This window comes from Sminthopsis crassicaudata, chromosome 5 (genome assembly GCF_048593235.1).
Source record: "Sminthopsis crassicaudata isolate SCR6 chromosome 5, ASM4859323v1, whole genome shotgun sequence".
Lineage (NCBI taxonomy): Eukaryota > Metazoa > Chordata > Mammalia > Dasyuromorphia > Dasyuridae > Sminthopsis > Sminthopsis crassicaudata.
In genome coordinates this window covers 140,703,975-140,729,768 of record NC_133621.1, presented here as the reverse complement: position 1 = coordinate 140,729,768, position 25,794 = coordinate 140,703,975, and the positions used below count along the sequence as shown (strand labels likewise).

The window sequence follows — 25,794 nt, the reverse complement described above, 5'->3', positions numbered from 1 at the left end:
ACACACACATATTTCTTAAATCCTTCATAAACTCCATTTCCTCATTTGTCTGAAAGAGGATATTAATATGCCTTCCTGAACTTATAGGCTGTTGTGAACATTTTTTAAAATGTGTTTTTTTTTTCATAAAATATTGGATTGAGTGACTTCTTCCAAGTTTCCTCAAAGGAAAAAAAAAATAGCACTTGATGTTTTACATCCTTGCAAACATTTTTTATAATAAACCAAATTTGTAGACCTAGTTATAAAAAGGAAAAATTAAAGGCATTGTATAAATGGAAGGCATTAATCAGTTTCCTATTATTTTACAACATTGACTTATAGACCAAATTGCCTGACGTGATTATAAAATCTCATAGAGTGGGAAGAATAAGTACATCTTATGCATTACTAAATTTATTTTGGCTCCTCTTTTAGCTGAAAGTTCTTGCAAAAAAAGGAATTTTTGGGTGCTTTGTACCTAGTGCCAGGTTTATTTGTAAAAGATCAGACCAGAGCTTTCCAAAAGCAGTTTTGCAACACATGCAGGGTGCCACATCATCTGAAGGGATTAAATAACATTTTAAAATCCTATTTTAATAAATCATAATTAAGTTACTGACAAACAGTACAGGAGGGAAAAGCTGTAGTTAAATTGCATAATAGGTTCCTCTATTAAGAGAAAGCATATCTAGGCCAACATTTCTCTCCCCATTGGATAGGTGGGACTAGAAAAATCATAATCTGCACAAAGTCATACAGTTTCCAACTCAATGGCATAACTCCAGAAAGTTTGAGAATCACTGGATTGTACCTTACTCTTCCCCTTAAAATCAAGCTAAAATAGATCTGAAGGATGGCATAAAGCTCCTTAATGTAAGAAAGTGGATATTAGGATTGGTCTGAGGAGTTCCATCAGCAGTTCTGTCAGTGTGATTTCCCACACTGGCCAGGAGAGGCCTCCAAACATACTCTAGCGAAGGAAAAAATACCAGTAAGCCTATTCTGGGAAAGTCGGGGGCAGGATTAGAATGTGAGCCCAGTGACTTCCCACACACAACTGCTGCAAGGTCAGGGAAAGCACTGAGAGAACCATTTATGGCCAGCAAAGGCTCTAGTTCCTGAGATTTCATTCGACATTTTTAATAGAAGTGCCAATTATGTGTGCAACAAATTTCCTTGCCAGTGCCATGGAACTTGTCTACATACCGGATGCCTCGCTAATGCCATGGAAGATTTGTGGTGTGAAGAAATAGAGGGTTCATACAGCTAATATTTACCACATTCAAATCACTTAAACTAGCTGCATGACCATAGGCAAATAATGTCACCTGCTTGAGCCTGTTTTCTCATTTATAAAATGGGGTGACTTACAGAATTGTGGTGAAAAAAGTACTATTATTGATAACAATCTATAAATAATAGAACATAGAGAACTAAAAAGAAATAAAGGGAGCTTTGAAAATCATTGGACATTTTGGGTTTGAAGGTGACAATAGTATTTTAAACATGGCAATTATGTGAAACAGAAGGGACAACAGGATGTGGAAAGGATATTAGGCTGGAAATCAAGAGACTTTAATTCCAAGTTTTGCTCAGCCGATGATTAGTTGTGCACCACAGCCTTAGACCTCAACTTTTTATTTGTATAGTGAATACCATGGATCATCTGATCTACAAGATTTCTGATCCTAGGATCCTAGGACTCTTATGGAATTAAGTTTTAGTTAACAAATTAGTTAAGATTTAGTTAACAAATAGTTAAGATTATTTGGCCACAGTCCCTTATCCAGTTCACTTATATGGGAAATGATGTAAAAGACAGATATTGGGTCACTTCTCATCAAAATAAACATCTTTGTCTGGGTTTAACTTTTACCAAACTGTTTACCAAACTATATTAACTTACAATGAGGTCCTCCTTTGATGTCAGGATAGCCTTTTGGCTTCCAAGCAGCTGAAGGATCTCAGAAAGAATGAGTCAATCAGTCCAAATAGGCACAAAATAACAGTACCTATTTGATTAAGCTAAAAGTCTAAGACTAAAATAAATACAAACTTACTGCCTATTTTGTAAATTAAATAATTTGACAAACATACTTTCAAAGTACTTAGCAATGTTTCTTTGACATATGAATAGTCTGAACTGGACCACTTCTAATAGCCCATCATACCTTCTAATAAGTATACTTTAATTTTTTGTATTATTAGAACTATATATTAGAATAAAAAATCAACTCACAAGCCTTCTGCAATACATTCTAGGGAAAGAACATTTTCTCGTAACTCTTCTTTGTGACTTGTGCGGCCTTCTGGAGTCAAAAGTTTTGGTGGCCTCTCAATATAGGACTTGGCTACAGTGAAGAAAGTCAACAAATACAGAATTATATCTATAAGTAGCTATGTATACACATTTCCAGTTTCTTTTTCACCTAAATATCCTATCCTACATTTGTATTCATTTCAGTTTGGAAGTTAAATATGATAGGTTAGGAAATTTGCTTTACAAATAGCCATTGACTCATTTGACCAGATCTAGCAACAGTTTGTATTGGTTGAATACTTAAATAAAAGGACTATTATTTTTAATACCCATCAATCTTCTAGAAACAGGAAGACTTTAAAAAACAATCTGTAAATTTATTGATTTTAAAAATGTATTTATTAAACTTTAGTATAAGTTATTATATTAAGTATATATTGTATATATATTGAATATATAGTTATATATGCCAAATACATACATATATATATATAAAAGTGTGACTGTGAATTTTGAAAAGGAATTGCCTGATAACAGATGGTCATTTTGTGGCATGTGAGTTAACAAAGAGAATGAAGCCTGATATAGTGATTCATGCTTGTAATTCCAGCTACTGGAGTGGTCGATACTGGGAGATCTTTTGATCTTGGGGTCAAGACTTCGGTACTACAATAGGCTAAGCCAATCAGATGTCCTCACTAAATTTGATATCAATGTGGTGGTAAGAAAAGGAGGTTTGAGCAGTGGGCTACCTAAGAAGGGGAAAATCCACTAGGATTGGATATACAAAAGGTCAAAGTTACCATGATAATTAGTAGTTGAAAGGATCGTATAAATAAACCCAGAACTTCTTGCCAGGTAAAATAGGAAGACCCAAGCTTGCAAAGGTAGAAGAAGAGGGGAGAAAGGGAATGATTTGTACATTCTAAAGAATAATCAGGACTTTGCTGAGGATTCAGGGATTGTGAGGAATCTGCCCCTATGTCATCCTCACTCAAGGTATGGGAAATGGTTCTGTGGGGATGCAAGTGAATCTGTTTTTAATGGAGCATAAAGAGATAGCAATCAAATAAATGTCAGGTTATTGTGCAGCAAACATACATACCTTGTAACTGAATAGCATGTATTTAATTTGTCTAAACAGTTTTTAGTTCATATTTCAATTGCCACTTAATAAGAAGCTCATGTTGGATAGTTTTGTTGATAAAACATGGGTTTGGGGGCCAATGTATATAAAATATCATAAGAAAATCAAACTCTTACCTCTTTTAAAAATATAAAGTGAAGAAAATAATTACTTTGGCATAATGATTATATTAATAGGGTATAATAGCTGTTTTACCTTTCAATATTAGCTGCATAATTTCTTTTTTTTTTTTTGACAGGTCCTAAGATTTCACTGATTTAAGGACCACCCAGTAAGGGAACTCTTTTTATTGATGCAGAACAGCAGTTGTCCTCCAATTGAGTTTCGGAGAACCGAATGAGGAGTAAGAGGTAAAGAGGACTTTTAGCAGTGTCTCCAGAAGAGGGACTTTAACCAAGGTTTTTCTGATTTCCAGACTGGCTGCCTATCTACTTACATCATACTGCGCTTAAAATAAACACTCAATTAGTATTTAACACTTTAATAAATATGGATATGCATATTTATCTTTGAAAACTTCACAAAATCTTTTTATTCATGGCCATAGGACTACTTGAACAAAAGGGAATGATTATAAAAACTCATCTATGTACACATCAAAGAAAATGGTTCAATTTTTTAAATCTTTAAGTAATTTAGAAGAAAAATGCTATTGCCATTTATATGAAGTTAAAATAGATAAAATGAGGGAAAGGCAGTAATTTTTAAAAAGCATCTATCAAGTGATTAGTTGCTGGGGTTATTCACTAATAGTGCCTCAAGTTATTTTAAGCAAGTGGTTAGTCTGAGTAAACATTAATATGCCCATAAACATTTCACTGAATGAATAGGAAAATGTGAAAAGAAAAAAAAAAAGAATAGAGAAGTTAAAATTTAATATAATTTCTAGATCATATGAAATGATTCTTCAGGTAAATGCACACAGCTAAAATGGAAATTTTCACAATATGAAAACATTAAAATAACATTAAAATTTTTAGTAACACAATTTTAAAGGTTTCTATCCACAGTACTACATAAAATTTAAAAAGGCAGTCATGGTTAAGTAGCTATGGAGGTGGAGTTAGTTTACTAATTTCTACAATGGAGACAAGATCAGTTATGATCACCATAACTTACCACCGTAAAACTCAGAGTCACTCAAATTAGCAGTTATAGTGTCATTCAATTCATCCACTGAAATAAACAGAATATTATGAAAAATGCACCGAAAATAAGGGGGAAGGCTTAAAAATATTGTATGTCAATGTAGACTGTCATTTCTAACAAGTAAAAATTGGTTATAGATGTTACTGTCATGTGATCACTTTCAACCAATAAAATTGTAAACTTAGAACGCATACCTAAAGAAGACAATTAAAATTCAGGATGTAATAAGTCTTACTTCATACATAAGAACAGTATTAAAACTAAGTATTATATACTATGTTCCTTATTAAAAACAATAATACACAATTATTATTTACAGTACAAATCTAAAAATATGTAAGGGCAGCCTATTGATATGTATAATACTTAACTCTATAGAGATACATAGATAATTTCTTACTCAATAAACTTATTTATTTCAATAGAGGTGGTGTATCATATATCTATATGCATTTATATTATATATTAATAAGCCTTACTGAAGTATAAATTCAGGAAATATAATACATACTTGAATGGACTTTCACAGAAATGGGTTGTTTCTGCTGGATGGTCTGAGTATGATTAAATCTCGCATAACAAACATAATCTTCACGAGTGTCTTCTGGTAGCACATTAGAAAAATAAAGGTCTCCATTTAGACCTTGGGAAACCCTTTCACTTTGGGGAAGGCGTTGAAAAGCTAGAGAAAGGAAGGCAAGAAAGTAAATATATAAACATACCATTTGAAAAGTGACACTTTCAACAGCAGTAGAATAACTTTTTAGGCACTTCAAAATTTACTTCATGAATATTGATTTTTCTATACCTTCTCCTCCCTTGAAAATGCCTTGCCTTCCTTCAAGTCCTTTTAAGTGTTCTTGTAAACTACTTAATAAGGGGGGATAGCTATAAAAATTTACATGTGGAAATTCCAGCAGTACGTGGATGCTAATAATTCATCAAGAGGGAAATGTAGAACAGTGAAGGAAAGATCAGTACATAAGTCCTAAGGGCTCTATCATTACTATATTTATTATACACACATATTATACACAAATACAAACACTTGTATTTACGACCTCACAATAACTTTTTTGAGATTGGTAAATGCAAGTGTTCATTTTCTTTTTTCCCCCCTACAGATAATAAAATTGAGTTTCAGAGGTGAAGTGACTAGCTCATATTCACATTGTTAATGAGCATCAGAGTGAGGATTTGAATAGAGATTTGCTGACTACAGAGCAGGTTTTCTTTCACTACATCCCATTGCCTCAATACAATTTGACACAGATACTCTGAAGGCTTGTTATTCCCAATTGTGTGATAACTATTTGTGGAAGCTATATTGATGAAATTTCTAAGGCTAACATGCTTTTAAACTGCTTTCACATAATTGCCAAAAATCATTTGTAAAGTGGACAAAGATTGGAGATAGTTTAAAAGTGCCCCCATGATTCCAAATGTGTTACCATTATTTAAATAGAAATGGTAGCAATTCTAATCCTATTTCAATGCTTTGTCACTTTTCTTCCAACTTTGTTCTAGGTGAGAATGTCAAGGCATGATCAAGATTACTAGTGAAGGGAAAGGAAACAAGCATCTTTAAGCACCTACTATGTGACAAGCACCATGCTAAATATTTTACAAATATTTTTTCATTTGATTCTCAAAACAACCATGATACGAAAGTGCCATTTCATATTTATGAAAACTGAGGCATACAGTGGTTAAATAACTTGTCCAGAGTCACATAGCTTATAAGGAGCTGAGTCTTGATTGAAATCAGATCTTCCTGACTCTAGGTCCAGTGCTCTATCCACTGCATCACTGATACTGATACCAAACATACTAATACCACAGCCTAGAGAGAAAGACTAATCACTCCTGAAGAAATCTATGTCAGTTTGTTATGAATACCCAAATTAATCATGAAATTTGTTTCAATTAATTATAGATCCCCTTGAAAAAGTATTTCATGGAGAATTTTAATTTGAAAATGTGTATGTATATATATATATGCATGTGTACATATATGTTCTGTGTCTGTGTGTGGGTGTGCATATATATATATATATATATATATATATATATATATATATATATATTTATTTATTTATTTATTTATTCATCTATCTATCTAAAATTATGTGTGCACACACCAACACACAGACACACATTTTCATGTAGAGAATTTCAAACCCTAGAATATTAATACTTATGGACTGTGTGGAAAGTCCTCAAACTGTTAGAACAGTTAAATCATTTGAATTTATTATGTACCTACTATGTACAAGGTACTACAAAAAGCATTAGAGATACAAAAAAAGACACAAATACAGTTCCTATCTAAGGATTTTTATATCCTGTTAGTTTCCTCATTAGGAGAGAGAGGAGAAAAAATGAAAGAAAGAAAGGAAGAAGGAAGGGAAGAAAAAAAAAGGAAAGAAGGAAAGGAAGGAGAAAGGAAAGAAAGGGAAAAAGGGAGAGACAAACAAAAAGACAGAGACATACAAAGAAACATAGAGACAGAGATGGAGAGAGAAATGGAGAAAGAGAGATGGAGAAAGAGGAAGGGAAGAAGGAGAAAGAGAAAGTAATAGAGGAAAAGAAGACAGAGAAAAACTGTTTCAAGGAGTTGTAAAGACAACTCTACCTTAAAACTTTAAAATCACTACATAAATGAGTTATTATTTTTGCTACTGGATAAATCGTTGTGTGTCAAATCAAGTAACTATGTCACCTACACACATTTTACATAGCTAGGGGGAGTATGACAATGAAGAGAGTTCTGGGTTTAGAGTGAGGAAGACCAGAAGTCTAAAGGTGCCTCTGAAACTTGCTAGTTTCACTTAATTTTTGGTACACCAGGCTCTCATTAAGATATAGATTATGGAGAAATGCTCATCTGTGTTGGCAGAGGGAATTTCATTATCTGCTTACCTACACCAATGAAGCCATAGGTCTAAGACCATGTCTCATGGGATTGTTGTGAGCTCAAATGAAAGAATGTATGTAAAGAACTTTGGAAACTTCAAAGTGCTGAATCAATGTTATGTATTGTTTTTTATATCTAGTACATATTTAGTACTTTTTAATATCTAGTACTTTCTTACACTTATAGAATGTGAATGTTCAGATAAATGTTTAAGGTCCTTCTCCCATGGAAGGGAAAGATTAGTAGAGAGTATCTAATAGAGCTCAGTGTCATCAAATCACAATATTGGAAGGAAACTCAGATATTACATATTTCAATTTCTCTCTGAACTGGAATTCCTGGTATGATATCCTTTAGAAATGACTAACTAGACTTACAGTGATAGACAGCTAAGTACTGATTCTTTTTTTGAATAACACTCAGTTAGGAAATGTTTTCTTACAATGAACTGAAATCAGTCTACTTGCAATTTTCAACTACTTCTCCTAATTCTACTTTCAGGAGCATAGCAAAATAAATGTAATCTTTCTTTCATTTGACAATCTTTCATATCAGAAAAGACAGACATTATGTCCCCCCAATTCTTTCTTTGTATACACTAAACATCTTTAATCAATCCTCATAGGGTGGTTATGAAGCAAGCACTTTATAAAATCTAAAATCATCACCATAGAGATGTGTTATAACATTAATATTATATTATTAATTAAATTAATAAGGAATAGCAGATAATTCTTGCAACTCTTGTCATATATCAATATAAGCTAGCATTTGATGAATATGAGCAAGAATTAATATTCCTCTAGTTTATAAAATGCAATAAACAGGGGTAAAAGCATATTCTTTGGTACTATATAAAGACTAAAAAAAGAGAAAAAGATAGACAAAGACAAAGAGGAAGGAAGAAAGAGAGAAAGAGAGATACAAAGAGACAAAAATAGAGACAGAGACAAATAAAGAGCAGAGAAAGTTTATTTTTATTTTTTTTCTTTTGAGGACTTCTTAGCATGTTTTCCCAAATAATAAAATTTCAACACTGGAAATTAAAATTCTGGAGTCTTTTTCCCTCTTCAAAGACTAAATTTATTGTTTTCTGATTGATATCTGAGAAAATTTTCTTTCAGCATACAATATGTATGACTTGTGAGTTTTCTTCTTAACTAATCTGAAATAAGTTATTAACAGAGTATTTTTATAAGTATGAATTTTCCTCCAGGAACTTAACAATTTTTTTTAAAAGTCACAAAATGGTGCCTCTTAAAAAATAAAATGGCATGCCTTAAATCTTCTTACAACTTACAATTGTCCATCCAAAATATAATAGGTGGTGGTAATCCAAGAGGGGGTCTGCAAGGAAGTACGAGAGACTGTCCTTTCAGAATTGTGATTTGTTCCAGTTTTTCTTTGGTCCACAAAGGAGATCCTATTAAATACAACATCAACTCCTAAGTTAACCCTTCATTGGAAAACTTTAAAAAATACATTAAAAAGAAAATATCTTATAATCTTGTCCATTTCCCTCAGTTTACTTTGTAAATGCTAACCATTTGTACTTATGGAAAGAAAATGGGCTGAACTTTAAAGAAAATATTTGTTTTGAATTTAATTCTCAGTAATTTACTAAAAACACAAATAGTACATATTAAATTTATACTCTATCAGCGAATCTTGGGAAAGATTTCACAGTATCAGAAAAATACTGCACAAAACATCAAAGCTTTTAATCAGATGCTATTTTATGTAAATTAAAGAAGTGAAAGCACATACTATTTTGTAAAAAAGTGACATTAGAGGAAAATTACAAACATATTTCATTTATATATCTCCAAATGCCTTATACATTGCATAAAATTCCTCTTGACTTCAGGAAACTTGTTTGTATGGGAGACAAATTAGGAACAGATAAATAGATTGGTTCTGAAAAATAACATTTTACATTTTTAGTGCCTTATTACCATTTGCTATTTAAAAATATATATAAGACAAGAAAACTATATAATCAAAAAGTTTAGATAATGAAATTGTTAGAGAAAACTGGAAAAGAGAGTAATTTTCATGTAATTCAAAGATAGAACATGAGGAATATGATTATTACAATGTCTTCTTTTTTGAAGGAGATTGTAGAGATAATTTTAAAAATCCCAAGCATTACAAAAGTTGAGAATGGCAAAACGAGGAATACCCCAAAAGAGAAATAGCAGGTTTCATTTACAAGCTTTACTTACTGGATGGACGAATTACAATATTATTAGAAATTGCTGCCCCACGCTCATTCCTTGCAGTACACTGATAGACTCCTTCATATGACTCTGCCTTCCCTTCAATTGTAATGCTGATTACAAGGGTTCCTGAGTTGGGCAGCATTTTTACTAGGGGATCTTTGTCTATGTCAAAATGAGTCCCATTGCGTGTCCAGGAGAAGCTACCATCAAGTAAAAGACATGAGATTAGAGTACACTAAAGAGTTAGAAAAGCCTTATCACTTTAAAAAAACTCACTTTTTAAATATATGAATACATATACAGTAGAATATTTAGATATTTATTACATCTCTTCTAAAGGAATATTTAGGTACATGTATTGTACAAATCTTTATATGTAATTCTAAGGCTTGCATAGATTTTAACTGAGAACAAATTATACAATATAAAAGACCACAACTTTAGAAAATTGCACATGTGAAGTGCTTGATTTCTAAATGATGACTTAGAAATAAAATATTGGTTATCCATTTTCAGGTCCATGTCTTCTTTATAGCTAACTACCAATAGAACTCAGTAGAGAAATCAAGCACGAAAATTACCTGTCATTTTTCAAAAGAAAACATAGGAAGCTGACCTGTCAGTCTTACTATTCCTAGAGCTTCATTAGCATTTTTATTATAGATGCCATTGTTCAGAGGGTTGGTAACCTGTCTGTAAAAATTTGCTCTGAGCTGAAATGTGACATTGAAAGCGTCAGCTGGAACTATGTCTTTTAATTGGTTAGGGCAGTTTTAAGTTATGGAAAAACAGCAAATCCTATATAGGGATTGACTAATGTTTCATTTCTTGCAAGTGAGAGCTATGATTCTGCAAATGTATTCTGCAAGTTGCTGGTTCCTGGATAATTTAGTATATTCCACAGGGAGCTATCCAAAAAATCAAATGAGATTTTGATGGTGTGTGCACACAGTGATTTATTTCCTCAACAAATTTATTGTCTTTGCATTCATAATCATCATATAATTCAACATTTTATTTAGAAACATATTTACAGCATAGGCAATGACTGTGCTGTTACAAGAGCATGTTTTTTTCAAGTTGTACTTTTAAAAACCCTAAGTACTTTTTTCCTTTTTAATACAGAATTAGAGATAGTATTAAAAATAAAGGTACTATAAACCTAATTCACAAAAGCTAGAGAATTTTTAAAAATGAAAATCTAAAACAAATAGCAAAGCATATCTATATGAAGCAAACTTTCAATTTCAAACATTTTGAAATGTTAAAGCCCCTTTGAAATTTTTTGGACTTCTTCATATCTTCAGGCCAAGTACCTTCCCAAATCCAAGTGGATTTTCAGCTTCCTTTTATATACTATCTTCCTTTTTTAGAATGTAAGTTCCTTGAGAGCAGGGACTGAGGAATATGTGTGTGTGTGTGTATGTGTGTGTGTGTGTGTGTGTGTGTGTCTATGTGTGTGTATTTTTGTTTTCATATTTGTATCTCTAGTGCTTAATATAATACCTGCCACATAGTAGGTCCTTAATAAATACATATTGATTGAATTACTGATGCACAAATCTACATTTACCCTTAATGAATTAAGAAAATGGGCTGAACTTTAAAGAAAATATTTGTTTTGAATTTAATTCTCAGTAATTTACTAAAAACACAAATAGTACATATTAAATTTATACTCTATCAGCGAATCTTGGGAAAGATTTCACAGTATCAGAAAAATACTGCACAAAACATCAATTTTCAACTTCCCCACACACTTAGCATGAACTCTGTTACATGTTTCTTCGTATGAAAGCATACCAAGTGTAAGTCCTTCTATGTCTACCTTAGATAGATTCTCTTCTACTACTTTCTGAAATCTCTAGTTTCCGTTGAGATTCAGCCCTAATACCTTTCTTGGTGTCTCTGTTGCTACTGCCTTATAGGTCTTATATCCATATCACTGTGTGTTAATTTGGTATGTGTTTTGGACGTACATAACTATAAATGTACTTTTCTCTCCCATTAGAATTTAAATTCTTTAACAGCAGGGACTGTTTTGCCAAAATGTTTGTACCCTTACACCTTTATATCCCTAATATATAGTACTTCCTCCACAAATGTCTGTGGATTAATTCCTAATGTGGAGATGATCCTGGGAATGTAATGGCTATGCCAGAAGAATGCAAAATCAGACACTTCTCACCATTTTTGAAGAGTTTGATGATGGAATGAAAGTTTTTTAGTCCATGGATACTGTGATTAAGTTTGAAGAGATTATTCAGCTGGTTGTCCACAGGGTAATGGACTTTTTTTTGCCATAGTAACTCTCAAAGATCACACCCATAATAAAGAATATGGCTTTGTGGATTTCAATATCCTACATCACTGACATGATAGACTTTTGTTGTACCTCCCCCTATATTACTCTATGTGAAGGATCATAGGTATTATTTATCTCTGTATTTCCTTCACCTAGAAGAGTGCTTAGAATATAGTTTATATTAAATAAAGGTCTGATGAACTGAATGATTTTCAATTGCTAGTCTATTGTAATGGAGGTAAGATTTGTATGGTGAATAAAATTTAGACAGGAAATATTTGGAGTATCATTTACTTATCACTTCAAAATACAGATGTCATAGAATTACAGAATTTTCTAATTGTATCCAAGGAGTAATTTATTTCAAGCCAAAATTAAATAGAAATCCCTTCCATAATATTCAATCCTCAATGCAGCCACCACATAAAGACCTCAAATAATGGATAGCCTATTAGCTTGGGAAGAAGTTAATTTTATTTGGGGGCAGCTCAAATTGTTGCATTTTTTCTTTCTTATGGCTTGCATCAAGCTATAATTTAATATTTTTATTCAAAATATTTTAATAAATAGTTTTGAATAAAAATATTCAAAATTGTTTAAGTGATGTCTGTGCTATGTTCTATATATAGCATTCTATCCATTGGTTTCTGCATGAATTTGGAGAACTATTTAGAAGCATATGAATTCAACTATCCACATTGAAAGAGGATAAACAATGGAAGAAACAAACAATGAACTTAAAAAGAACTTCAACATTTGAAAACATTATTGTACTAACCCAGAAAGGCAGAAAAAGCCAGAGAGACTAATGTGAGCTTGAACAGTTAGTTGCATATAGAAATATCCCAGTATAAAAAGCTTTTATTCTCAATTTGCTTTAAATTTATTTTCAATATTTCTTCCTATGCTTGGAGATATCCTTGTTTTCTCTTATATTTTGCAAAACATTTTAAAAAGTATACCAACCTGGGAGGTGGCTTTCCTTTTGCTTCACATTGAATTTCAATATTCTCTCGGGGGTCAATAATGTAATCTTTTGGAGATTGACGAGTGATAGTTGGAGGTTGCACCACTTTATTGTTGAACAGAATAAACAGACATAGAGCAATGAACAATTATTTCAAAATGTTAATCAGCCATTTTCACTAGAAAAATATATTTTGTAAAATTTATTAAAATATACTTAGTATTTCTTTTGAAGACAACTTAACTTTCAGTAGATTCTAACTCAAAAGTTACCTAGAGCTATGAAGTTAATACATATCTCTGTCAGATTCTTAACATGCACATGTTTATTTCTATGAAAAATGCTTAGGAAAATGATTAGTAAAAATTTTGTCAGTCACAAAACAAAGTCAGATTATTTTCTGATGCAACAATGAAAAATTCCTCAATTTAGGATCAAAATGTTTCAGTACAAGTTGAGGTAAGCTTTCACAATAGAAAAGACAAGTACACTAATATGTCTTTAGCATAAATAGAACCAAAATGTATTTTAAAATACAGAAACTGAAATATATGCATGAAGTTTTTACAATGACCTTTGTATTAGATTTAGAAGGTAGATGAATTATCAATAAAGATAAGACCATCAGATTCAGGGTAAAAGGAATGAAATTAGGGATATTTGTAATGGATAGATCAGTAGATAGAATGGTGGATCTGGAGTGAGAAAGACCTGAGTTCAAATTCAGCCTCAGATACTTCCTTGGTATATGATTCTGGCCAAGTCATTTGACCTCCTTTGTGTTAATTTCCTCATCTGTAAATTGAGTTGAAAAAGGAAATGAAAAATCAGTCCAGTGTTTTTGCCAAGAAAACCCCATCATGAAGAGTTAGACACAACTAAAACAAAAAACCCTAATTTTGCTATTCCATATTTCCATTGCAGTATTCAAAGTGAGGTTACCATCTGCTGTCTATCCACATTAGTTTTTTTCTGAGAGAAAAAAGCACTTCTTCATCATATAGGATAGTTTGATCTCAACAAAACCAAAAATGGTTTCTATGTGATTATTCTACTGTTCATTCTAAGATAACAAATGTTTTCTTGTGTTGGAGAAACCATAGTATTTTACACTAGGAAGAAGCATAAAGATCGTCTAGTCCAAGTCTTTCCTTTCTATATATGAAGAAACTAAGACTCAGAGATCCTAAGTGGTTTGTTCAACCTGGAACCCTGGTCTCTCTCTCCCTGAACAATTGTTGTTCAATCATTCAGTTATGTCCTACTCTATGTGACTGTATGGATTTTTGTCCATGGGGTTTATGCACGGGGGGGGGGGGGGGGGGGAGAGGGGGGGCACTGGTATTGGCGTAGTTTGCCAATTTCTTTTCCAGTGTGCCCCCATTTTACAGCTGAGGAATTAAGGCAAGTAGGGATTAAATGACTTGCTCAGGATCATACAACTATTAAGTGAACTTCCTATTGTGTTTTATCCACTATATCATCGAGCTTTTCCTTCACTAACTGATTCTCCCTCAAAATATTATTTTTTCTCAATTTTTATCTTGATTTATATTTCTGATACATTTAGCAATGTTGGTCCCCTCAGTCTTTTAAAAAAAAAGAATGGCTTCTATGACACTAAAGTTTCTTAGATTTCCTACTCTTTTTCTAACCTCAGCATCATAAGATACACGGCTCTGACAATCATGAAAAGACAGTGGTGTAGAAAACTGAATGTATCTGCTCTATGATTTGTGAGTTTTGATTACTTGAAATTACACATATGAATCTTCACAAAGCACTTTTATATTTCAATATTTAAAAAATGCATCTTTAAAGCAACAGGTAGAGAACAGCAAATTCCATTTAAAAGATTTTAGTTAGAGTCTCTTTTTTTCTTCCGCAATTCTGGGAATTTTCTCATTAAGTTGCATCAGATATAAATTAAATCTCCATGAGTAAACAAAGTACCACTAATAAAAGAAAAAAAAAAGTTCTCAAAGGCTATTGGTAGACATAATCTTGCCTGATAAAATATACAGATTAAAGCTTCTTTGTATTCTATGAATGCAGTAGTTAGCCACAGCAAACACACATGCTCCACAAATGACCAGTCACAAAATTTGGATCTTAATAATTTGTGACTTCAGCATTATAAAGTTATTGATTCTATTTTCACACTGCCCACCAGATAAAAAAGAAACTTACAATTTTCAAGTTCTTTTTCCCCCATCAGTATCAGCAGATGAGTGGGCAAAAAAGGATTAAAGAAAATCAGTTGTTAGTAAAAAGGAAAGTTAGACCTTTAGAGATGAAAGAAGCAAACTTCAGTATTCAGTTTGATTCCCCAGACTCTATATAAGAGAGAGATCCAGTGTTGTTCCAAGTGGCGGGAACTTGAATTAATTGAATGCATTTTACTAGAGTTGTAGCTATCTATATAACTACGCAAAAGAACAAAAGAAATGCTTAAGGCAGAAGTGAGTCTTCGGGAGGTTCAGGAAGCTAATTCCATCCTATACATATTGCACTGGACAAGTAATTACTTTCAATTTGAAAAATAGCTGAAAACTACAATTAATCTGAATTGTCACATACTGTGTTGTCTGTCTCTGATCCTATTATCACAGACACCACTATGCACATGGTGTCATCATCAATGTTAGCACCAAACAATGTGACAAACACTACTGAGTATCCATTTGGCTATAGTCTAATACTAAATCAAACAAGCCAGATCAGCAATATATCTTACTAGGATTTTCCTATCTGGTGAGTTAGTCATTAAAGTCCAGGTTTTATCTTTTCAAAACATTAAAAAAAATTTATTACTTTGGAAACTCTACTATAAACTAAGATTTCAGCCAAAGGTTGAAACAGAGAAAAAAAGGCTCAACTCTCAATATTTTCTTCTTTCTCTTTTACTACTAGTCTGGCTATTTTTTCCCCTTTACTAGTGACTATAGTAAAGAAAAAATCAGGATTGGTGAAAGGTGGACAAGGGGTTATGAAGCCAGGAATTAAATCAGTGAAAAATTTCTCTATCTCCATTGCTGCCAGATATCAGGACTTGCTAAGGTTGGGACCGAAGCCTTGGGTTTATCTGTGACTTTATTTCATAGCAATTATGTTTCTCCATTAGCAAAGATAATTGGATTAGCTGCAGGTGACTATTTCCTTCAGACTGTGAGTAGTTAGATTAAGAGGAAGACTTTTAGTGCTAGAAAGAACAAAAGCATTTTTTTTCAAGGATATTTATGTCTCTTCCATGTTTCAGCCTGTGCTTAACTATGAACTACATATTACCACCCCAGTAGATATTAGCAATACTTCATTTAAGAAAGAAATGACAATTAAGGTCATTTCATTAAAAAATGGATGTTGACCGAAAAAGAAACAAAAATAAAGAGGAAAAATATTGAGTTTAAATTGCAATTTGAAATCTAGTGGACACCAAACTGCCTCCTGGAAGCCCACATATTGGTATTTTCATCGTTGGCAGCAGCCTCTGTGGCAGAAAATGATTATAACAATTGAAGAGCCTCAGGAAAACGTTATCTTTCCCTCACCTTGAAAACATTGGCAAACAGATGTTCTATTCAAGAAGTTAATGGATTTAAGAAGGTCATGCAGATTAAGGATAAAACATAAATCAATATACTAGAGTCATAATTGTCCAGCTTCTGAATATTCTGTTTTCCATTTGAGGAAAGGGACCAAGTTATAACCTGGAATCTATTATGATGGTGACACATACCAGAGGGAGTATACCTAAGCCCAGATCAGTATTAGTGGGAACAATGAATCTTATGAACCGATTGTACTATTCAAAGTATTAATTATATGTAAAATAAGTCAATTGGTTCCAGTCCAGTAGAAATATGCACAGAAATTTGAATAATTGGACCATTTCCCAGGTTCATTATTTGCACTAATCAGGACCTGGTTATATAGCTTATAATTCTCCATTTGAGAGAAAGCAGAGAGAATATAGTCCCTATCATTTATTTACTCCTTTCTCCTCAGGACCCTCATAAATCACTAATCTTATTTTCAGTTCCCAAGTTTCTTTTTAATTAAATTCTTCATCAAAAATGACTAATTCATAAAACTTCATAAATAATTCCTAGTTCTAGAATCACATGTTCAAACTGTCTTATTTTAAGATTCTTAGGCCATCAGCCTTAGCCCCCTTTTTATGCCCAGAGGAGAGATGAGTTGGACAGAGACTATAGCATACCTTTTTCACAGCATTGGCAACAGAGGAGGGCATAAGAGGCAGAAAACGTTGTCAGAATCTTAGGCAGAATCCAAAGAGTTAGAAGTAGGAGAATCAATGGTGCGATACCACCTAATATTTCTCAGGCCAAGGGCATCTAATCTCAATACAACTCGCTCATAAAAAGTCATGCAAAAAATATGTTAGAGAGCTCATAATGTTTGCCCATTTCTATGCTTCCCTCAATAAAAAGACCAGAATTTAAGAATTCTTTGAACCAATCTGCATTGACAGTTCATTTCTTAAATTCATAAAGCAGAGATAGATGAAAACTTCTTTTTTGAAATTATACTATTTTTTGCATCAATTGATATAACTGGTTCTTCAGTGTTAATAAATATCATGTGCTCAAGGTTAACAATCAAATTCATTTTGATTTCACTTTCCCATCTGACACAGCTCTTTTGCATCCTACACATTTCTAAGAGATAGCTAATGCTGAGGTTGTTCTGCCTTCTCATACTACAAGTTTTAAAACATTAATACTTACGATCAAGAGGGACTTCCAGGGCACTCATCACCTGGCATAGGAAGAGAATCAAAGGAACTCGGTGTACAGAAAAGCTCTTCTTTAGGGGCATGATTTTAAGCCGCATTAACTTAAATCCTGATGAGACAGGCAAACTGAATTTCCTTTCCTTGTTGCCACAATAGATCCGTGGGCAATGCTTAAGTAAGTATCATGCAGAGGACTGGAAGAGAAGGATAAAAGACTAATGGTAATAATGTACTAATATAATGGATATCAGCAGTGGAATTTCAAAGCTCAGAATTTAATTTTTAAAACACATGTGAAGCCTGAGTAGCCAACTTTGTGTATTTACCTTTCAATTAAAATCTTAAAAAACCAGTTTCTGTAGTTTATTGTATCTGTGCAACACAAATTTTCTAATTTTTATGATCATGATTATTTCATTTAAAGTGCCTCAATGTGTGTTGAGAGGTTCAGAAAGTACTAGGTCTAAAGAACAGCAGAAAGAAGAGTTTCTACAATCTAGAGGGGGAAGAGAACAAGACAATCCCATCTTCAGATTCCAAACACATTTGCCAGTTGTCTCCCTTGCCTATATTACTCTTGCTCCTCATCTCCACCTCTTCTATTCCCTGGCTTCATTTGAGAGCTAAGAATCCTGCCTTCTACAAAAAAGCCTTTCATGAACTCTTTTATCTCTAGTGCTTTCTCTCTATTAATTACCTCTAAATTATCCTGTCTATAGGTTGGTTGTACAGTTGTTTTCATTTTTATCTCCTCCATTAGATGTACATCTTAAAAGCAGGGATTATTTTTTGTCTTTTTTTTTTTTTTTGCCCCAGTGCCTAACACAATGACTGGCACATTGTAGGTGCTTAATAAATGCTTATTGACTGATTAAATACTATAAAATTTCCCTCATGAAAGTAAACTTTGATTCAAGACTACAAAACACTTATTTACCATTCTAGTTCAGGCTCTTGATACTTTTTATCAGAGACATTGTAATAGGTCTCTGTTCCCGATCTGTCTGTCTGCCAATGTGTATCTTTGTCTAATTCATAGAACTATATACTTTTCCATTCCCTTGCTCCAACCTCCAATAGGTATACAATGTCTACTGAATAAATTAGATTGTCCTTAGACTAGAATTTAAGATTCCAGGATCTGACTGCCTAACCTTCTCTCCCTCCATTCCCTGGAGGAAAAAGTAGGGCAGATGACTTTGCACAGCCCTCCCTTACTGAAATCCAATTCACTTTCATGTCATAGTCCTCTTCAGCAATGAAGCCAAACAATATGAACAGGGAGCACTTATATTAAGATTGGCAAAGTACTTTTATAAATATTATCACACTTGATCACACAATAACTATAGGAGATAGATGCTTTTTATGCCTATTTTACAAAAGAGGAAACCAAGGCAAGTAGAAAATCAATGATTTGTCTATTGGTCTCACAGAAGTAAATGTTTGAGATCAGGTTGGAACATGTCTTCCTGGCTTGGAAGCTTGTTCAATGCTCTTTCTATTTGGATACCTAGTTGCTAGTGTTCCAGCTATCTTCATTTACCTGGACACTCCTTGAAATTTCTTACCTCTGAATTTTTAAATCTGCTTTCCTTAAAATGTAATTGTGAAGCACCAAAATGATAGTGAACATAATTCAATTTAGTATGTTGTTGTATTTCAGGGTTATCTTTACAAACATTGATTATCATCACATTGGAGCTGTGTGGAAGTATCCAGGAGATTAAGGGCAGAGACCATCTTTTACTTCTTTTTATATCTCCAGCACTTAGTACAGTTCCTGCACATAGTAGGCATTTAATAAATATTAACTTATCTAATGGCAATTTCAAATTGGTAGACCATGAGACCAAATGGATTTTGCTAAATCAAGGATATGTTTTCATAAACCAGATCAGTTCACTATGGAGTCACAAAACAGTAATTATAACTCCCATGTATAGGGTGCTTGGAGGTTTACAAAGCATTTTCTCTTATTATCTTCCTAAGAAATAATCTATTCAGGTAATATTCCCATTTTTAAAGAATCTGTGTTCCTTTAAATTTATTTCCCCACATGATAGAAAAAGAAATGAGAGATATCACAAATGAACATTCTGAGAATAAGATTTTTACTAAGGTATGACAGTTCAGTCTCAGAACACTTATTATTTAATTCACTAGGTAGACACTTGTGTTTTAAATCCTTTTAGGTTGTTACTGATCTAAGAACTACATGTCATGGATTTATAAACATTTCAACCTAGAGGATGCTTGGTTACAAATATCTGACTTTATAAATAAGATAATGCCCAAAGTAATGCAGCTAGTTACTAGTAGTACAAAGGTGAGAAATTATGAGTCTTGATTGTTGGTCCAGTATTACAGTATCAATTATCATGATTTTTTTTCTGCTTCAATGCAAAGCAGTATAAACAACCCAATAAGTGATGAAAATTGTCTTGTACTTTTTCTTTGCATCTCTATGACTTAACACAGTGATTGGCACAATTAAGTGCTTCATAAGTGGCTGACTGACCAAGATTGCTATGGAAAACAAGCACATAAACCAATAGCAAGAGGAAAGACCCACAGGAGCCTTCAACTTTTGCTAACAAATTTACTGACAAATGTAATATCTAGTGAACTTGCTTTCTGTTCCTTGGGGATACAGAAAGGGAATTGCCCATGGTAACTCCAACATGGAAAATGAGCCTGGAATTGAATCAATATATTGCCAACTAAATCAAAGTCATCCTACATGTTGACATGTTCAAACTGTATCTAAATTCACTGTGTATCTACAGTTATCTTTCTACATTGTGACTTTCCTTATTATGATTTTGATATATATTGAGTTGGCATAAGAAATTAAAAGGAATTTTTTGGAAAGTTTGGTGGAAGCTGCAGATGATAAATAAAAGTCAGCAGATGATATCAAAACTATGACCTAACACTTAACTCAAATTTTGAAGTAAGGTATTGTAAACATCCCTTGAAAGAAAAAGAAAAAAAATATCAGAATTCCTATATGGTACAAAAGAAGAGCCAAAATTTTTACCTGGATTTTTCAGATCACAGGAGCATTGTGCCCCTAACCCTTACAATGTGGAAGAAATAATTGAATATTGCTTGATGTGATTGATACAGACACTATCTAATTTTCCCACTGAAATGCTGAGTCTTAATTCATGCATAAGCTTCAGGGGGAAAAGGGAGGGGCTGAATCATACTTCTGCTGTTTTATCTAGGAGAAATCACATTGGCTGTGAGCATCTCATGCATGTCCAAAGAAGCAAAGCAGATCTAACAGCAGAGAAAATAAATGGCAGGTTGGCTGCTATTTTTGGTTCTTGCTAATATAGCACTCTTGCTCAAGTGCTTAGGATCTAAAAGAGGTGCTAAACTCTAAAGCTGACAGACTTTCCTGAATTTTTCATGTTAAATTATGTCGATAATAAAAGTCCAAATTGATATTTAAATATGTGTACATGCACATATATACATGTATATTTACATATGCCAGTTTCAAGGTTTATTGCATTTTTAACTTTCCTTGAACAGATTCTCACTTCTCCATCTTTTATAATTGAGAAAATAATTTAGTAACCTACTATAACATTCTTTAAATTCAAGATGAATAAATCAAGCAGGCAATTTTTTGAAAATCTTAGAAAGATAACACATAAATACAAAAGTAGAAATCTTGAAAACCAAAGAAGAGATAAATACAATCTTAAGCAAAATGATGGTCAGATCAATAAACATTTATCAAATATCTACTCTGTGCAATACTTTGGGCTAGGTACTGCTCATTTTAAATCTATATACACATACATACACACACACACACACACACACACACACACACACACACAAACACACAAAGTGATAAATGCAGAGTGTTTCTGCTAAAAAAAAGGTCATCCAGTCCATGACCCTCATTTTTACTAATCAAGAAACCAAGGCCAAGAAAGATTAAATGATTTGCCTGAGGTCACACAACTCATTAGTGACTCCTGCATTACATTCCTGCCTCTTAGTCTTTGCTATATCAAACTGTTCTTAAAAACAAGAATCTAAAAATTAAAATATGAAATTTAGGATAAGGCTTGCTTACCATGACAGATACTAAATTTTCACAATGATGCATTTAAATGAACAAAGATTAGGGGAGGTCTCTCAGTAGTATCATGTTAGCTGCACCATTAGCCACGAAGTGGATTCCATTTGTATGCAAACAGAAAGCAAATGCTCAACCCTATTCTCTGACTCCTGTATAGATCATATGAAAAATCACCCATACCTCATGCATTTGTATCATACCTAATTTTTCAGACTATCAGAGGGTGATATCTGTGGATAGGATTAAGTCCTAAACACTCAATCATTATGAAAAGCCAATACAGCATAGGAAAGTTGTGCCTTTCACTCAGTAGGAATAAAGCATGCTTATATCCCTCACAAAGAAAAAACATTGTTTTATGCATATATATTTATTTATTCACATAATATTTATGGAAATATATTTTCTCTCCCCTTGGGAATAAATCTGCCTTGCACTCCATCTTGGAAAATAATGTCTGTCTGTATTTAAGTAAAATGAGTTTCAATAAATCAAAATAAATTATATTTTAAAATAACAAAAAGAAGTTAATGTGATTTTTGTTCAGAACAATTTTCCTCACAAGTTAATTTTAAAATCATGTGAGACATAATACAACATAATTTTAATAATTCACTTATCAAAAAACTATAGGTAACATTAAAGTCACAATATTTATTTGAATAAAATAAATTAAAGGAAAATTGGGAATAAAAAAGTTTATCAAAAGCCTGATAGAATAAAAGTAGACCTTAACAAACTCTAATGAATAATAGTAATCCTAAAAAAATGAATTATTATATGCCATTTTATTTCATTTTTAATCTCTTTTAAGTTTTATGTCCATTATGCTGCAAATAGATATTCTAAGGGAAGGAAAAGCCTTTTTTAAATTACAAAACATACTTCGATTATAAAATAAAAGTCTCACAGTATTTTTTATATATTTCAAGATAAAACATGTCTTTCTAAACAAAGGTAATAGCTCCTATTTCAACTATCAAAGAGATAGACTCATTTTTTTAAAAAAGTCCAAGTTTACTTTTGGATATAATTTTCAAATGACTATTCCTTAAACAATCAGCGCTTCATCCCCAAATGAAAAATAATATTTTACTTACCTTCTCTTCCAAATCAAGAATAAGATTCTTTAAAAATAAATTTGATTCATTACCTATATTGCTTTTTCGTTTGTATCTAGTATCATACATTGATGGTTAACAATAAGGGCTGTTACAATATGTAATATGATCTACTTACTCTCTAAGCTGATAAATATTCTTATGTGATGGCCTGTCCTTTTAACACATTAATTACTCCTATGACGACCCATCAGTAGGTGGCATAAATGAATGATGAACATTCACATAGTGAATGATGTTAGAAATCTTATTCAGAGTGATACAACTTATTGTGTGTACAACTTATTTTTAAAATTTCAAATATGAAAATATCATTTTTGTTGATCCAACCAATCATAAATTGTATGACTATATGTATATAGGACAGCAAAGAGCGTGAAAAAATAATTAGAAAATATATCTTTTAACTCACAGGAAGGAAGCCATGAATTATATGTATATTCATAGCCATAGAATAAGCCTTAAAATGTAACTAGTATTACCTGAATGGAATTATGATAATTATTTTTTAAAAATATTTTAAAAATTAATAAGGAGCCTGTTTCTTGTTTCAAATTAGAACAAGTCAAAATGGAACCTTCCACAGAATATTTTCTCCAAGGTCCTTGGCAATTACTTTTAAGGTTTCATGTTACAGTAAAAAGAAAAAAAAATATCATGTGTGGAGGGGAAAATGGGCAAAAAGAGCAGATGTGCCCTACATATTGAGATGTTATAGACACTCTGCCCTTCCCCCTTCCCCAGCCTGAATCTTCCTCCATTTCTCTTATTCAGCTTTTAGCCTAATAAACAAAAGAATTTAATGATTTTATCCTTTGATGTAAAAAAAAAATCTTGATCAGTAAAAATCTATGAAAAGTACTTCAAAAGAGTTATAAAACTAGGCCAATCTATGCAAGATTCATTTTAAAGAAATTTTAGACTTTGGGATGTTAAGGGAGTTTCTGATATGGGAAAGAGAATATTGAAAATTAAAAGTTATTGGATCTCTGACTTCTTTTGTATAGAAGGAATCTAGTGAAAGACCTTTCTAGTACCAATGCATATTTGTAGCTGTCCTACAATTTTCTATATTTGAGAGATGACTAGGGAACTGGGAAATCAAGTGACTTCACCTCTCCCTTTCCACCCTTAAGTCACAAAGCCAGCATGTGTCAAAGGAGGGAGAAATCTTTTTAAAGAGATTAATTAATTGTAAGGCACATGTTTCAATCTGGATGTCAACTCTTCCCACACACATTTCTAACTTGACATGGTGATCTCAACAAATGAAATGTTCTTGAATAAGATGACAATTGATTTGAAATCCTTAAGAATACAAGTGAGACTTTGTAAATAATATTCTACATGGAGATAACTAATAGTTCACTTGGAAAGGATGTGGACCTAAAGAAACACACTTTCAAAAAGGCCATTCCTCTCTCCTTTCTACCAGTCTGCAAGGATGGTGCTTTTATTCACCCTCCCCAATTCTTTTGGCTTCTCTTCAGATTGGTGGCTACTGGTCTCAGCTTCAAGCTCAAAGTATTTGGGTAGCCAAGGAAGATGGAGGTGGGAGAGTAAATAATGGAGGACAACTGATAGTTCTTGTTCAAATAATCTCTGTTCATTTCTCCCTCCTGCTTCAGATATTGCTGACTAGTCAAAATATACTGGAAGGAAGTGTGGTGCAGTGGATAGAGGGATTGATTCACTTGGAGTCAGGATGTTTATCTGATTCTGACTAGCTCTGTAATCATAGGCAAGTTCTTGTCTTTGTTTAAAAATATGCAGATCAAAAGCTAAACTTTGAAGGAAATTTAGAGGCCATTAAAGTCAATCCCCCTTTCTTTACAGATGTCACATATTAGTAATCAGCAGAGGTCACATCTGAATTCAGATTTTCTAACATAGAGTGCTGTTTCTGAATACTGAGGTCTGAATTCTTAATTTCCTTACCTGGAAAGAGGAGATAATACATCTACTTCTTACTTCAGTGGGTTGTCATAAAGAAAGTGTTTTGCAAACTTTAATATAATATGTAAATGTGCTACAGTTGCTAGAGAACAAATTACAGAACTTCTTTAAGAAATTAAGATCAGACCAAAAATCACTAGTTGAAAAGTAAAAAATAAACCTAAGATAACACTCCATTTAAGGAAAAAAATCTCAGGACACATTAAAACAAATGATCAGTTTTACTAGGGTTTTGTTTCCACTGAATTGCCCTTTTATTTTCTTATAGAATATTCCTTATTGTAATTTTTTTTCACTATAGCATACAGACCCAAACAAATTCACAATTTAATCCCTTGTAATGAATCATTATTGAAAATACTTAAGCAAAACAAACTAAAAAGAGTGATTGGGACAGATAGTACACACAGCCTTACACTTTATTTTGCAGTTTGTTAAAAGAAAGGAAGGGTGTGTGTTTAATAAACTAGTCCTGTCTCTGACAGTACTGCTTATATGACAATGGGCAAATCCTGATCTCTCATTGCCTAAGAAACTCTAATGGTAATAGTTACTGCATGCCAGGCACTGCATTAAACACTTTACAAATACTATTTCATTTACTCTCTCAGTTCACTGAAGAGAAGATGCTAGAGAGACTTCCTTTTGGGAAAAGCTTACAATAATGAAATTCTAGGGCCAGAACAAGAAAAAAGATAGTACCAATCTTGTCTTATTTTTCTTCTTTGTAACTGAACTGGTCCACTTTGGGTTAATATGGCTGCAACTTCCTTATGACAGATCTTTTCCTCAGAATAGTCAATGATCTAACAGGTGGTTTTTAGTACATCACATAGACTCTCCGAAAAATAAAAGGTATACGGTGATTCTGTTTGACTACTAGGAAACTGGATTAAACTGA

The 25,794-nt window shown here is 32.7% G+C and overlaps 1 protein-coding gene across 23 annotated transcripts in view; it reads right to left on the bottom strand.

The window, feature by feature from the left end:
* NRCAM (neuronal cell adhesion molecule) overlaps positions 1–25,794 on the bottom strand; it is a 321,288-nt gene that overhangs the window by 70,224 nt on the left and 225,270 nt on the right. For 13 of the 23 annotated variants that reach the window (XM_074268305.1, XM_074268307.1, XM_074268306.1 and 10 more), the window contains exons 4-10: positions 17,701–17,902; positions 12,949–13,054; positions 9,681–9,877; positions 8,756–8,878; positions 5,050–5,220; positions 4,509–4,565; positions 2,222–2,333 (exon numbers count right to left, since the gene is read on the bottom strand). In XM_074268305.1, the coding sequence (XP_074124406.1) occupies positions 2,222–2,333; positions 4,509–4,565; positions 5,050–5,220; positions 8,756–8,878; positions 9,681–9,877; positions 12,949–13,054; positions 17,701–17,806 (872 nt within the window). In that variant the 5' untranslated portion in view covers positions 17,807–17,902. Of the gene's footprint in view, positions 1–2,221; positions 2,334–4,508; positions 4,566–5,049; positions 5,221–8,755; positions 8,879–9,680; positions 9,878–12,948; positions 13,055–15,139; positions 17,639–17,700; positions 17,903–25,794 lie in introns of those variants that run through there. The other 10 variants (XM_074268309.1, XM_074268321.1, XM_074268323.1 and 7 more) reach the window with 2 other exon arrangements.